This window comes from Nomascus leucogenys, chromosome X (assembly GCF_006542625.1).
Source record: "Nomascus leucogenys isolate Asia chromosome X, Asia_NLE_v1, whole genome shotgun sequence".
In the NCBI taxonomy this organism is placed as follows: Eukaryota; Metazoa; Chordata; class Mammalia; order Primates; family Hylobatidae; genus Nomascus; species Nomascus leucogenys.
The window spans coordinates 19,969,084-19,981,834 of record NC_044406.1 but is presented as its reverse complement, the minus strand read 5'-3'; the positions used below and the strand labels follow the sequence as shown (position 1 = coordinate 19,981,834).

General features: G+C 36.5%; 1 protein-coding gene across 5 annotated transcripts in view; it reads right to left on the bottom strand.

Annotated features, from left to right (window-relative positions):
- Nucleotides 1–12,751, bottom strand: part of CNKSR2 (connector enhancer of kinase suppressor of Ras 2) — a 277,648-nt gene that overhangs the window by 165,161 nt on the left and 99,736 nt on the right. For all 5 annotated transcript variants that reach the window (XM_030807378.1, XM_030807379.1, XM_030807380.1 and 2 more), the window contains exon 6: nucleotides 1,244–1,363. In XM_030807378.1, coding sequence (XP_030663238.1) covers nucleotides 1,244–1,363 — 120 coding nt within the window. The remainder of the gene's footprint in view (nucleotides 1–1,243; nucleotides 1,364–12,751) is intronic.

The following is a 12,751-nucleotide window of genomic DNA, read 5'->3' as shown; positions in this document are numbered from 1 at the left end:
ATTAGATAAAGCACTTACAGATTACAATGATGGCATGCTATGTCTGATATGCTGATTTTCATCATATTCCTTCCCAGGAAAACACCCATAAAAGCCACAACAGCACTAGGAACTATAGATAACCAGAATTAATTTGCCACATATCCGGAGAAAACTTACTCTCTAGGATAGATGGCCTCAAACTGAAAAATCAGTGGTAGTCAATAAAGGCTTTGCCTTCTGAACATTTATATAGATGTATGAAAAAGAAAAGCCACAGAAAAAGTTAAACTTGCTTAGAGATCTTAAAGAATATATTATCTGAATTCGATTATTAACGCTAGTTGTCAAGATTTCTATTTTCCAAAATATCATTAATTGGTAAATTCATATACAGGGAGAAAGTGGAAACACTATAGCACCAAACTAACATGTAATAGTTGTGTAGTAGTTAAGATATTCTCTAGCCAGTTTCTTGTTTTTTGTCTCAATATCAATTTTTATATGCTTTCTTCCTATAGACTTATATTTTAAAAAATCTCAGGGGCGGAGCCTGCAGTGAGCCGAGATCGCGCCACTGCACTCCAGCCTGGGCGACAGCGAGACTCTGTCTCAAAAAAAAAAAAAAAATCTCTCTCTTGGGTTAAATCTAGAACCAATACACTTTTTAATCAGGTGAACAAAATATCAAACATGATTATATCTATTATTACATAATAAAAAAATACAACTCATAGACATCTAGTGTTGGCAATATCCACATATCCACGTGCTTACTTACCCTTCTAAGAATGAATGTGAGTTATAAAGAATATCAGTTTTGTTTAGCTAACCCACCCTAGGGGAAGGAATAACTATTAAAACCAGAACAAACCAAAGTAAAACAAACAAAACAAACAAACAAAACACCTACTTTCATGAGCTGGTAACATTGTGGTGTTTATTATAAAACTCTTAAACTTCCTTTAAACCTAAGGAACTTTGGTGGGGAGGGAGGTGAAAGAATGTAATTGAAGCTAAATGAGTACCAAATTAAATTAATTCAGAAGTCACCATTTTCAATTCTCCTTCATTTTCATTTATCTTCATAAAACTTCTTATCCTGTATCACAAACTTCCACTACCGTAACTCCTCCAGGAAAAAAATACCAAAATGTTCAGTGTCTGTTGAAATTCATAGATTCCCACATTCAGAGGCTGCTTTGTCCACATCATTAGCTCTCTACTGATGGATGGTGGTTTTGATAAACATGGTATCTCTTACCAGCCCTTCGCTTGGTTTGATGTTTGCCAGTTGAATCACTTCCAGGTGAGCAGACTGTGAAACCAGAGGATCTGATGACAGGGATATGATGTGGTCACAGACTCCAGAAAGAGTTTTACACTGGAAGCACAAAAAGAAAAATAGTTGTGGTAAATACATGTTGTAAGTAACATATAAATCACCTTTTGTAATAACGTTTTTATACGGAAAAATAAAAGAAACAGTAGAAGAAAGTAACTGGCATTTTATTCTGTAAAATCTGTACAAAGAAATTCAGGTGAAATGGAAACACATTTACACACAACACACCTATATTCTAAATTATGAGTGTAAGAATTATATGCCAAAATATTCATTAGTTATGGTTATACTGTTTCTATTATTTGATTTACCACACCTACAAAAAATGATGGTTAAACAAACTTAACCTGAGAACCTCTTGATTACAACCATAAGATTGAACTGAACACTATAAAAATCTCGAAGTCTTTTAATTCATGGTCAGAAGTTAAAAAAAAATCTGGCCAAGATCCAGGAAAGATGAATCTTCCAAATATGCTTAACAAACTCTTCCTACTTATTTATCTAGACTTTCCTGCCCAACTTTGTATAGTTTCCCACCTCCTCCAGGCAAAGTCTCAATCCTTTCTCAGCATTCTATGAACAATCTGAAACTGCGAAACTGTTTTATTCTGAATCCCTCTGAGGCAGGTACCATGCCCTACTCATCTCTGTCTTCTTATCTTTTTCCCTCCACCCCCACCTACCACCTACATCAGGTAGACAAATCCTACAAAATACAAAGCATTCAATAAATATTAGTGGAATGAACTGAAGAGCAAATGAGCTTAAACAATTAGTAGAGTGGCTTTACTAAGGACAGAAAGCTAGCGCTTTTGTCAGGATAAATCCATTCATGCTAACTGTATGAAATAATAAATGTAGAATATGTGTTACAGCTATCATGGTATTTTAAGGCTTACACATGGCAAAATCATGAAGAAAGTAGAATATGAGTGAAGAAGCTTGAAATATACTGCCCTAAAATATGCTGGCCCTCAGATGCTTCACAGACTCTCATTGTATTTACTGAAGCCCGGTTTTCATCATTTGAAACTTTTTTTTTGCTTTAACTATAGGAGGGACTATTATTTTGCAATAAAGGTATTATCATCTATCCATCTCCAACATGTTACATTTGTTCTGTAGCCACTGTTATTAGTCTACTGTGAGGTAGACAGTGTTAACCCAAAATATCTGAGACAAATCTCAGTCAATTTAGGAAGTTTATTTTGCCAAGGTTAAGGACATGCCCGTGACAGCCTCAGTAGGTCCTGATGACATGTACCCCTGGTGACTGGAGTACAGCTTGCTTTTACACATTTTAGAGATACATGAGACATCAATCAATATGTGTAAGATGTACATTGCTTCAGTCCTGTAAGGCAGGACAACTGGAAGTGGGGGCTTCCAGGTTAGAAGTAGATAAGAGACAAAAGGTTGCATTCTTTTGAGTCTTTGATCAGCCTTCCACTGAATACAAAATTTAGTCTGGCTCAGTGAATCTGCATTTTTATATAAACAAAGAGGGCAGAGGAAGCAATCAGATATGCATTTGTCTCAGGTAAGCCTCAGAGGAATGACTGAATTCTGTCTGTCCTTTGTCCACAAGGTATTCCCTTGTGGGCAAATTGTGAGGGAGGTATGTAGTTTCTTATCTTTGCAGCTATCTTATTTAGAAATAAAATCGGAGGCAGGTTTGACTGACATTGTTCCCAGCTTGACCTTTCCCTTGGCTTAGTGATTTGGGGATCCCAAGATTTATTTTCCCTTCACAACAGTTTCTCCTGTCTGGTCAAGATAATAAGAACTCTCTTTTTATTTACTATGTTCTGTTCTTGGTCCATGGCCTCACTTTTTGCTGGGCTCGGATTCCTTACACTAAAGAAGCTGTCATGCTAAATTTCCCTAATTGTGCTAGTGCTTTTTGCATCTGCTTCTCAAGTCTGTACTTTTATTGTGTCTATCAGCCCCTAAAGATAGACAGCCTCATGGTACCAATACCCATGGAAAGAACATGGGATTGATCTGAAGACAGATGTGGGCAATCACCACACTGCCAATGATTGCTGTGTGATGATAAACAAGTTATTTTATATCCTTGAGATTCACTTTCCTCAGATAGAAAATGAAATGAGCTAATAAAGATTACTTTATATGGCTGACATGCTAAGACATGATAATGCGTTAAAAAGAGTCCAATATGGCTCCTATCCAAAAAAGACACCCAATAAATGCTTTTTCCTCCTCTGTTGCTTTCTCAACCCTCAAAATGCTGAAATCCTATTCATGGTATGAATTATCTCATTATTCTTAATTGAATTACCTTGCTGACCATCTTACAATGATCAGTAATTACACTGGTTAGTCTAGCTGCATGGCCATGATGGAGAGTTCACATCTCTTTACTCTCTCTGATGTTCAGGTCTCAATGCTCTTAGATACAATGAAGGTATTTACTCTGAAAAGCTGCTAGGCAAAGTGCCAAGAGGAAGATCATTCCCCTGAAATAGGAAACCCTTCAGGGCCAGTTTTGTGGGAGGGTGACTTGCGCAGTTGCACATGGGCCTACACTTGGTTTTATGCTCTGCTGTTGCTATCCTGTAATTCTTAATTGTTTTTGAACAAGGGGCTTCACATTTTCATTTTGTACTAGGTCTCACAAATTATGTGGCCCATCCTGGAATCCCATTCTCTGTATTTTTAAAAATTTGTCTTAAAAATATACATCAGCAGCCATGGAGAAAGGACAGAATGGCAGTACTTAACATATAAAAACTGGCTGCGGTTCAAATTGTATGTTTGACAGGAAGAAAAATAATGGCAGAATTAAATCTTTTAGCTATTCCTTCCCTTCCCTATGTGGTTATATTTTCATTCTTATTTTCTCTTTATCTCAAGTAGGGGAGATAACATTGTGAATGCTGAAGGGTTTCTATACAGGATACTTGGATAGCATGCTAATCTGAAGGGTAGGAAGTCAGTATGTTAAAAAGAACCCTTGTGGTTTCTACAAATTGAAGCATATTTCAAAAGAGTCCAATATATAAATAGGAAAGTAATGGATGTATATAAATGGCTCTCTGTCTATATATACATATGTATATTTCTTACAACATTCAAGGCCTCATATAACACTCTTGTAATGAGCAACAGTAGCTCTCCTATTCAGGCACTGGTAGTTTTATAGAACTGGGGTGGGAAAAGGAAAGGCAGAAATACCAGACTGTAGACATTTTAGGGAAAAGAAAATACCAATTAAATTCATCATATTAAGTTGCAAAAACGTCTTCTCAGATTCCTTTTGAGTAATTTTGTTTGCCAAATGCTTGCTATGAGCTAGGTGCTGCTAGGAATACAAAAGGTGAGTAAACACACTGACTTTACCAGCAAAGCTATCAGGTGTTAACAGATTTAAGATCTTAAAAAATATAATTAGAAAAGAAACCCCATTAGAACCTTGCTTCCTATTTTAGAGATAATATACTAGAAACTTTATATTGTAGCATTTGGCACTTAACTAAATAAGGCAATTAGAAGGGGTATAAAATGGTCTTGCTTTACATGCTAATTCTATACTCATTACTGCATCATACATCAAGTTACTGCAGGAAACCACATTAGCAGTACTATAGGAAAGTTCCAGGGAAGTTATTTAACGTATCTTATAAAACCTGAATTTGGTCAATGCTATTCATTAAGTGAAATCATGTGAGATATTATATTATTATAATTTATATTTTAAAATACAATATTATCTATTACTACCTAAGCATATTCTAGAAAAAGAAAATTATAAAATAGCAAGAAAAATACATTTTTATTATAATTCAACAACATTATTATTAGATATAATTTGAAGATCACCTACCATGTGTCTGGCACAATGCTAAATACTTCATATTTATTATCTCGTTTATCCTAATAACAACTTCCTAAAGTAGGTATTACAGCCAGTTTAACAGATGTCAGAAGGAGGCTAAATAGACCAAGGTCATTAGCATGGCAGAAGGACTTGAATTCCTAATCATTATTGTGCTAATTCTGTTTCTATGCTTAGCTCTGGACTTTTTTTGATCATTTTGTACTGTTTAAAATCAATGTCTACATTAGATGGATGTTATATAACATGTTTAAACTACATAGTATAATATAAGGCAGGCTTGCAAGTGTTCTTGCAATTTAGAATGTAGTTTAGATAAGGAATATTAGAACTGAGACTGTGAAAGACATGGCTGTCTGGGAAAACTTAGAGCAATTTTACCAGCAAATGGACAACTCTATACTAGCTAGAAGATGACTAGTAACCACTGTTATTATTTGCTATTTTTGCAATATTCATACCAAATTTTTTTATTTTATTTTTACTTTATTTTATTTTTGAGATGGAGTCTTGCTCTGTCGCCCAGGCTGGAGTGCAGTGGCGGCTCACTGCAACCTCCGCCTCCCGGGTTCAGGCAATTCTCCTGTCTCAGCCTCCTGAGTAGTTGGGACAACAGGCGCACGCCAACAAGCCCGGCTACTTTTTGTATTTTTAGTAGAGACGGGGTTTCATCATATTGGTCAGGCTGGTCTTTAACTCCTGACCTCAGGTGATCCACCTACTTCGGCCTCCCAAAGTGCTGGGATTGCAGGCGTGAGCCACTGCACCCAGCCCCCAAAGTATTTTAAATTATATTTATCTTTATTTCTAAAAATAGAAGAAAAATTTGTACCTAAAATTAAATACTAGTAAATGATATGCCTTATAAAAGCTACAGAGAACATGAAATGGAAATAAATGTTTAACTGACTTTCTGGATTATTCTTCCAAGTATACTGGAACAAATGAATAAAAATATCTTTAGTTTAAAAAGTCAGAAAATTCATTTGATGCAGGAAAGAACTCAAGGCTAATAAGGTTAAAAAAAAGCTTTACAAAAAGAAATTTATACTTTTTGGGTATATATGTATATACAAGGAATAAGAGTATAAAATACAAAATCAAGATAAATTGAGGAAGCAACAGATAGATATACATCTTAAGATGGCAACAATGATGTGAAAGTTACAATTTAAATACAGTTTAAACAATTCAGGCTTCTTATCAATAGCATGGAAAATAGTAATGAAAGTTTATTTTGATAAACAGTTGTGTACATGTTTAAATATTTATTGATAAAAATAATATTTCAATTAAAATGTCTAAAGAATAAAGTATGGGTTTTTTTTTTTTTTTTTGAGACAGAGTCTCACTCTGTCACCAGGGCTGGAGGGCAGTGATGCAATCTCAGCTCACTGCAACCTCTGCCTCCTGGGTGCAAGCGATTCTTCTGCCTTAGCCTCCCAAGTAGCTGGGACTACAGGTGTGCACCACTACGCCCAGCTAATTTTTTGTATTTTTAGTAGAGATGGGGTTTCACCATGTTGGCCAGGCTGGTCTCGAACTCCTGACCTCGTGATTTGCCTGCCTCGGCCTCCCAAAGTGCTGGGATTACAGGCATGGGCCACTGCGCCCAGCCAGTATGTTTTTATTTTATTGTTTTATTTGAATATTAGTATAATTCAGTATCATAAGTTCTGCAACTCTGTGCCAATGTAGGATGACATGTGCATTGTACTGGGGCAACAAGGGAGGCTTTGTTTTTTATAAAATATCATACATTTACTCTGATATTAAGTTGTGAGAACTGTAAGTATATGCCTCACTAAATATAGTATGTTTAGTATCTTAGTACTTGACAGATTTCTGTTGAGCTAGAAATTTTGCACTCTTATGATGGTTCCCTAACAAGACACAACTGTTGAACAATCATAGGTAACTTTGAAAGAGTAACATTCAGAAACAGAATTTAAGTTAGTATTTAAAATTATTATTCTATATACACATTCTCCAACACAGGAAGAATTTCATATATATATATATATATATATATACACACACACACACACACATATATATATGCACACATATATATATTTTATTATACTTTAAGTTCTAGGGTACATGTGCACAACGTGCAGGTTTGTTACATATGTATACATGTGCCATGTTCGTGTGCTGCACCCATTAACTTGTCATTTACATTAGGTATATCTCCTAATGCTATCCCTCCCCCCTCCCCCAACCCCACAACAGGCCCCAGTGTGTGATGTTCCCCTTCCTGTGTCCATGTGTTCTCATTGTTCAATTCCCACCTATGAGTGACTGTTCAATTCCCATCTATGAGTGAGAACATGCAGTGTTTGGTTTTTTGTCCTTGCGATAGTTTGCTGAGAATGATGGTTTCCAGCTTCATCCATGTCCCTACAAAGGACGTGAACTCATCATTTTTTATGGCTGCATACTATTCCATGGTGTATATATGCCACATTTTCTCAATCCAGTTGTGTCTTGTTAGGGAACCATCATAAGAGTGCAAAATTTCTATCTTAACAGAAATCTGTCAACAAATCTGTTGGACATTTGGGTTGGTTCCAAGTCTTTGCTATTGTGAGTAGTGCCATAATAAACAAACGTGCAACACATGAAGAATTTCTTGTTCATACAAGTACAGAGAATTGAAGGAGAAACAACTTTTTAAACTTGAAAAACTAATGTAATAGAATAAAATTCCAATTTTAACCCAATATTAAAATTATATTTATATACCACAAAGATTAAGATTTTCAAATAGCTTCAGAAAGCAAATAGTTGCAAGTAAATAAAGGTCATGTGAACTTCATCCCAATAAGGCCTGGAAAACTCCTACAATCCCTTTATATGTCAAACTCTCATGGTGGGGAAAAACACAACAAAAATCACCTTCATTAAGCCATTCATGCCTTCAACAATCACTAAGTGTCTGTTACATGATTCAAACGCCAACTACTACACTCAAGGATTTCATAGCCTGGGACAGTGTTTCTGCTAATGTATTTGGTTTTGTGCTTACCATCACTGACATTGAGCATGCTGTCCTTGTGTTCCTGATAACAGAAAAGAAGTAATGACCCCTAAGAGCCTACTATGCGTTAAAATTAGTAAGTCAAAATTCATGATCTTAAAAGCATCATTTCCTCCTAATTTCTTACATTTTCCCACATTAAAACTTAAAGGTCCTAAAGCTTATTAACAGTGTTAGTCCTGTTACTACAAGCTTCTAATTACTTAAATCCTTATATTCATAGAATTTTGAGACAGATGATTTGAAATCATTTTGTTTAATCTTCCTGAACGACACTTGGGGATCCATGAGAGGTTAAGTGACATGCACAAGTCAAACAACAAAGTTAATGAAAAAGTCAAGACTAAAACCCAGAAGTGCTGATGCTTGGTCAAATGCTCTTTTCACAATGACATGTTGTTGCCTCTAATCAAAAAAGTATTTATAATAAATAAGACATGAATCAAATAAGTTAGGAGGCAATATAGTACCTTATATTTAAATTCTCAAAAAAATTGTCTTCATATTTATTCTCTGCTGGCTACTAGTCTCTTTTTGGCTTTAAAAAATACATTTTTTGTTTTCGTTCTTCTTGAGTTGAAATTTAAATTAACGATACTGTATTAGGTATCTATAGCTGTGTAACAAATTACTACAAGGTCGGAGGCTTAAAGAAACACACACTCTCTCAGTTTCCACGGCTCAGGAGTCCAGGCACTGGAACCAGTCCCCGGTCTCACAAGGCAGAAACCAAGCTGTCAACTTCGCTGTATTCCTACAGCGAGGTGCAAGTAGGGAAGAATCTGCTTTCAAGTTCATTCAGGTTGTCAGCAGAATTCTCTTCCTTGTGGCTGTATGACTGAGGTCCCTACTTTCGTGTTGGCTGTCATCTGGAGATTGTTCTCAACTCCCAGAGGCTGTCCTCAGGTCCTCACTGCGTGACTCCCTCCACAGGCCCTCTCACAACATGGCAGCTGATTTCTTCAAGGCCAGCAAGAGAATATATGACTCCTTTGAATCTTGTTTTAAAGGGCTCACATGATAAGGTCAGGCCCACCAAGATAATCTCCCTTTTAATTATATTCAAGTCAACTGACAAGAGACCTTAAATACATCCTTGAAATTCCTTCACCTTTGCCATAGATCAAAACCTAATCATGAGAGTGAAATTCATCGTATTCCCTGGTCTCAACCACACTGAAGAAGAGGGCAGTTATATACTAGGGGACAGGGGTCCTGGGGGTCATCTTAGAATCCTGTCTACCATGAATGTCAAAGGAAAATTATCAATAGAAAGACATAAAAGAAAGTCACTGAAATTAAATGTCTATAATTCATGACCTTAGAATTAGATTCCGAGGTCATCTATAGAGTCAGAGTATAGTGATTAAAAACCTCAGACTGAATAGTAACTTCACCACTTACTAGCTCCACGATCTGGGGAAAGTTGTTCAAATTTTTTGTGTGCCTCAGTTCCTTATGTATACAATTGGGACAAAAATAATACCGATCTCACTGTATTGTGAGGAGGACTAAATGAAACAATAACTGACATTTATTGAGAGCTTACTTATATTCTAAGTATTCTTCTAAGTCATGTACATGTATTAACAAATTTAACCCCCACAACCTCCCTAAGAAGGAAATACTGCTATTATCTCTATTGTACAGATGTAGGAATGGAGGCACAAAGATGTTAAAAACTTGCTCAAGGTCACTCAACTTTTAAATGGCAGAGCCAAGTTACAATCACGCAGTTTTGCTTCAGTTCCTGCTTGCTAAACCACTGTGCTTTGAACATTGTTTGGCACGTAACTATCAAATATTTTAATGCCTAGTGAGCCCAACATTGAGATAATAATACAGCCTAAAAATTGCACTTTAAGATAATAATCATCTAAGAATGATAAGGTCAATGCCAAAACAGTGAGAAAATGTCAGTCCCAAATGTACACCTCCTTTGATGAGTAAGAAGTGGACCCATGACACTTCCAGCCTACTTTCAGCTACTTACCTGAAACAATCTGGTATGAATTAAGAGTTGGGACAAGAGCCTCCACCACTACTCTCACTTCTGATAGGGAAATAGAGTAAGCTGGAAACCAGAATTGGATCTGGGACAATCTCAATTCTATTTATCTGCTGTTTCATAGGCAGGAAACAGACAAGCCGGCTTGCGGCAGGTTCCGAAGAAGATGAGAGAGATCACTCATTAGAGGACACACGACTTTCAGGCTCAAGAAAAAGAACAGACTGGACATATTGATAGGTCAACTAAGATGTAGGTTATTAGAAAAATGTTTTGATTTTAGTTTGGATTTTATATTCAAATAGCCAGAGTGAAGTAGTTCATTATAATTAGGTAAGCTTCTGGAAATTTAAGGCACTATATATATACACTTTATGGATAAATAGGGAACAAACGGCAGAGACCTGGGAGCGATGTCTTCACTTATAGTCGAGAAATGTGAAGTAGCTATATGTAGTTTTATGGAGGTAAGAGCTAACCACACTGTGTCAGTTATGAGTTTTGTGGCTCTCAGCTCTAAATTCATCCTTCAGTGCTTGCTCTGTGACAATGGATTGGACTCTAAGCATTTATCTTCTACAATAAGCACAATGTTAAGTTTTTGTCAATAGAGGGCAGTGGAGGGACACTGCAAGGAGAAGAAGGCTTCTAGGTTCCCATGGGCATTCTTTCAATTTTTCTTGTTCCTGTTGCAGGGTCCACTAGCAATGCATGTGTGTGGGGATATCGGTAGTGCTGTGCCCTAGCCACATGTCCATATCATGCAGTCCCACAGTGACATTGCAGCCTCAGCCTGGGCTCAGTGATCACCATCCTGAGGCTATCTCAACATGCTCTCCAGACCTCTTACTCATACCATCATCCTAACTCTTGCTGTGAACCTTCCCAGCAGCATCATTTGCCTACATCCTCGAAGGCTGTCTTCCACTTGCCTGGCAACTGTGGATAAGCTCTGATCTATGCAACCCAATGAAGCTGCAGCCACACCTTCTCAGCCTTGGGAAGGGTGTTCCACTTAAAAGATATCCTTCCTTGGGTACTATTCCTCAGTTGTAGGACATGGTTTAGGGCACTCTTTACCTGTTTGCAGGTATTTCTCATCATACTTTATAATTATTTATATCAAACTTCCTTTAAGTTACTGTGTGGCTTCTGTTTCCAGACTGATTAAATTACCTTGTGGAAGAAATCTTTACATTGACAGTGACTATAACTGCACTTTAAAAAAATGTATAGCATTGATCCAGCTATCTCACTACTGGGTAACTACCCAAAGGAATACAAATATTATATCAAAATTCACAATAGCAAAGATAAGGAACTAAATAAGTTAAGTGTCCATCAACAGACTGGATTAAAATGTGATATATATGTGCGTACATATATGTCTCTCTGTGTGTGTGTGTGTATACACACACCATGGAATACTACTGAGCCTTAAGAAGTATAAAATCATGTCTTCTGCAGCAACATCGATGGAACTGGAGGCCATTATCTTAAGTGAAATAACTCAGAAACAGAAAGTCAAATACCACATGTTCTCATGTATAAGTGAGAGCTAAAAAAAAGTGTATACACGTGGACATAGACTGTGAAATGATAAACACTGGGGACTTAGAAGAGTGGAACGGTAGGAGGGGGTAAGGGGTAAGAAATGACTTAATGGTTACAACGTACACCATCCAGGTGATGGCTACACTAAAAGCCCAGACTTCACCACTATGCAATATATCCATGTATCAAAACTGAGTATGTGCCTGCTAACTTTATTTTTAAAAATATATAGTGTCCTTGGTCATATATAGATTGGTCTCAAATAAAGACAGCCCTTCAATTTATCACTTTATGTGGCCATACTGCTTTCTAATGATCTTGTGAATTTGTCATCTAAGAATTATGGCATTTAGACCTTAAAAGTCACAGATACTCCAAGCCCTCAACTTAGTCAGAAAGGCTAACTTAGCTTCTTCACAGCTAGTAAATGCCAGAATGGGGTCAGGACACCTATCCTTTTAACTCTCAGATTGCTGCTCTTTCTACTATATTATTCTACCTCACTTGACTCCCCAACAAAAATGAATACTACTGTGAGGACAAGAATTGCACTTTCAGAGTCAGTATGAACATGGAAGCATCTTGCAATGCACAATGTGTTCAGCAAATGTAATGTTAGCAAGAACACCTATGAAAATAAATATATGGCCTTACAAAATGTCTATCTAAATCATAATCAGAAACACTAAAACCAGATTATTTTAATTCTTCACATAGGCCACACACATTTTCTTTTTGTCCCAGGAAAGACACTTTCCACCTCTATCATGTTATATCTGGATTTCTCATTTTTCCTTTCCTGCAGGAGGCATCGGTTGTGGAGAATTTATAGTTAAAATAATTTACAATGCAATTAACCACCAAAGTGTCAAAATCTGAAAATAATGTAACATAATACCAAAGAATCCAATGCCTATTTCAGCAATATTGTTAGCACATTTCTTCAGGCTGACCACAAAG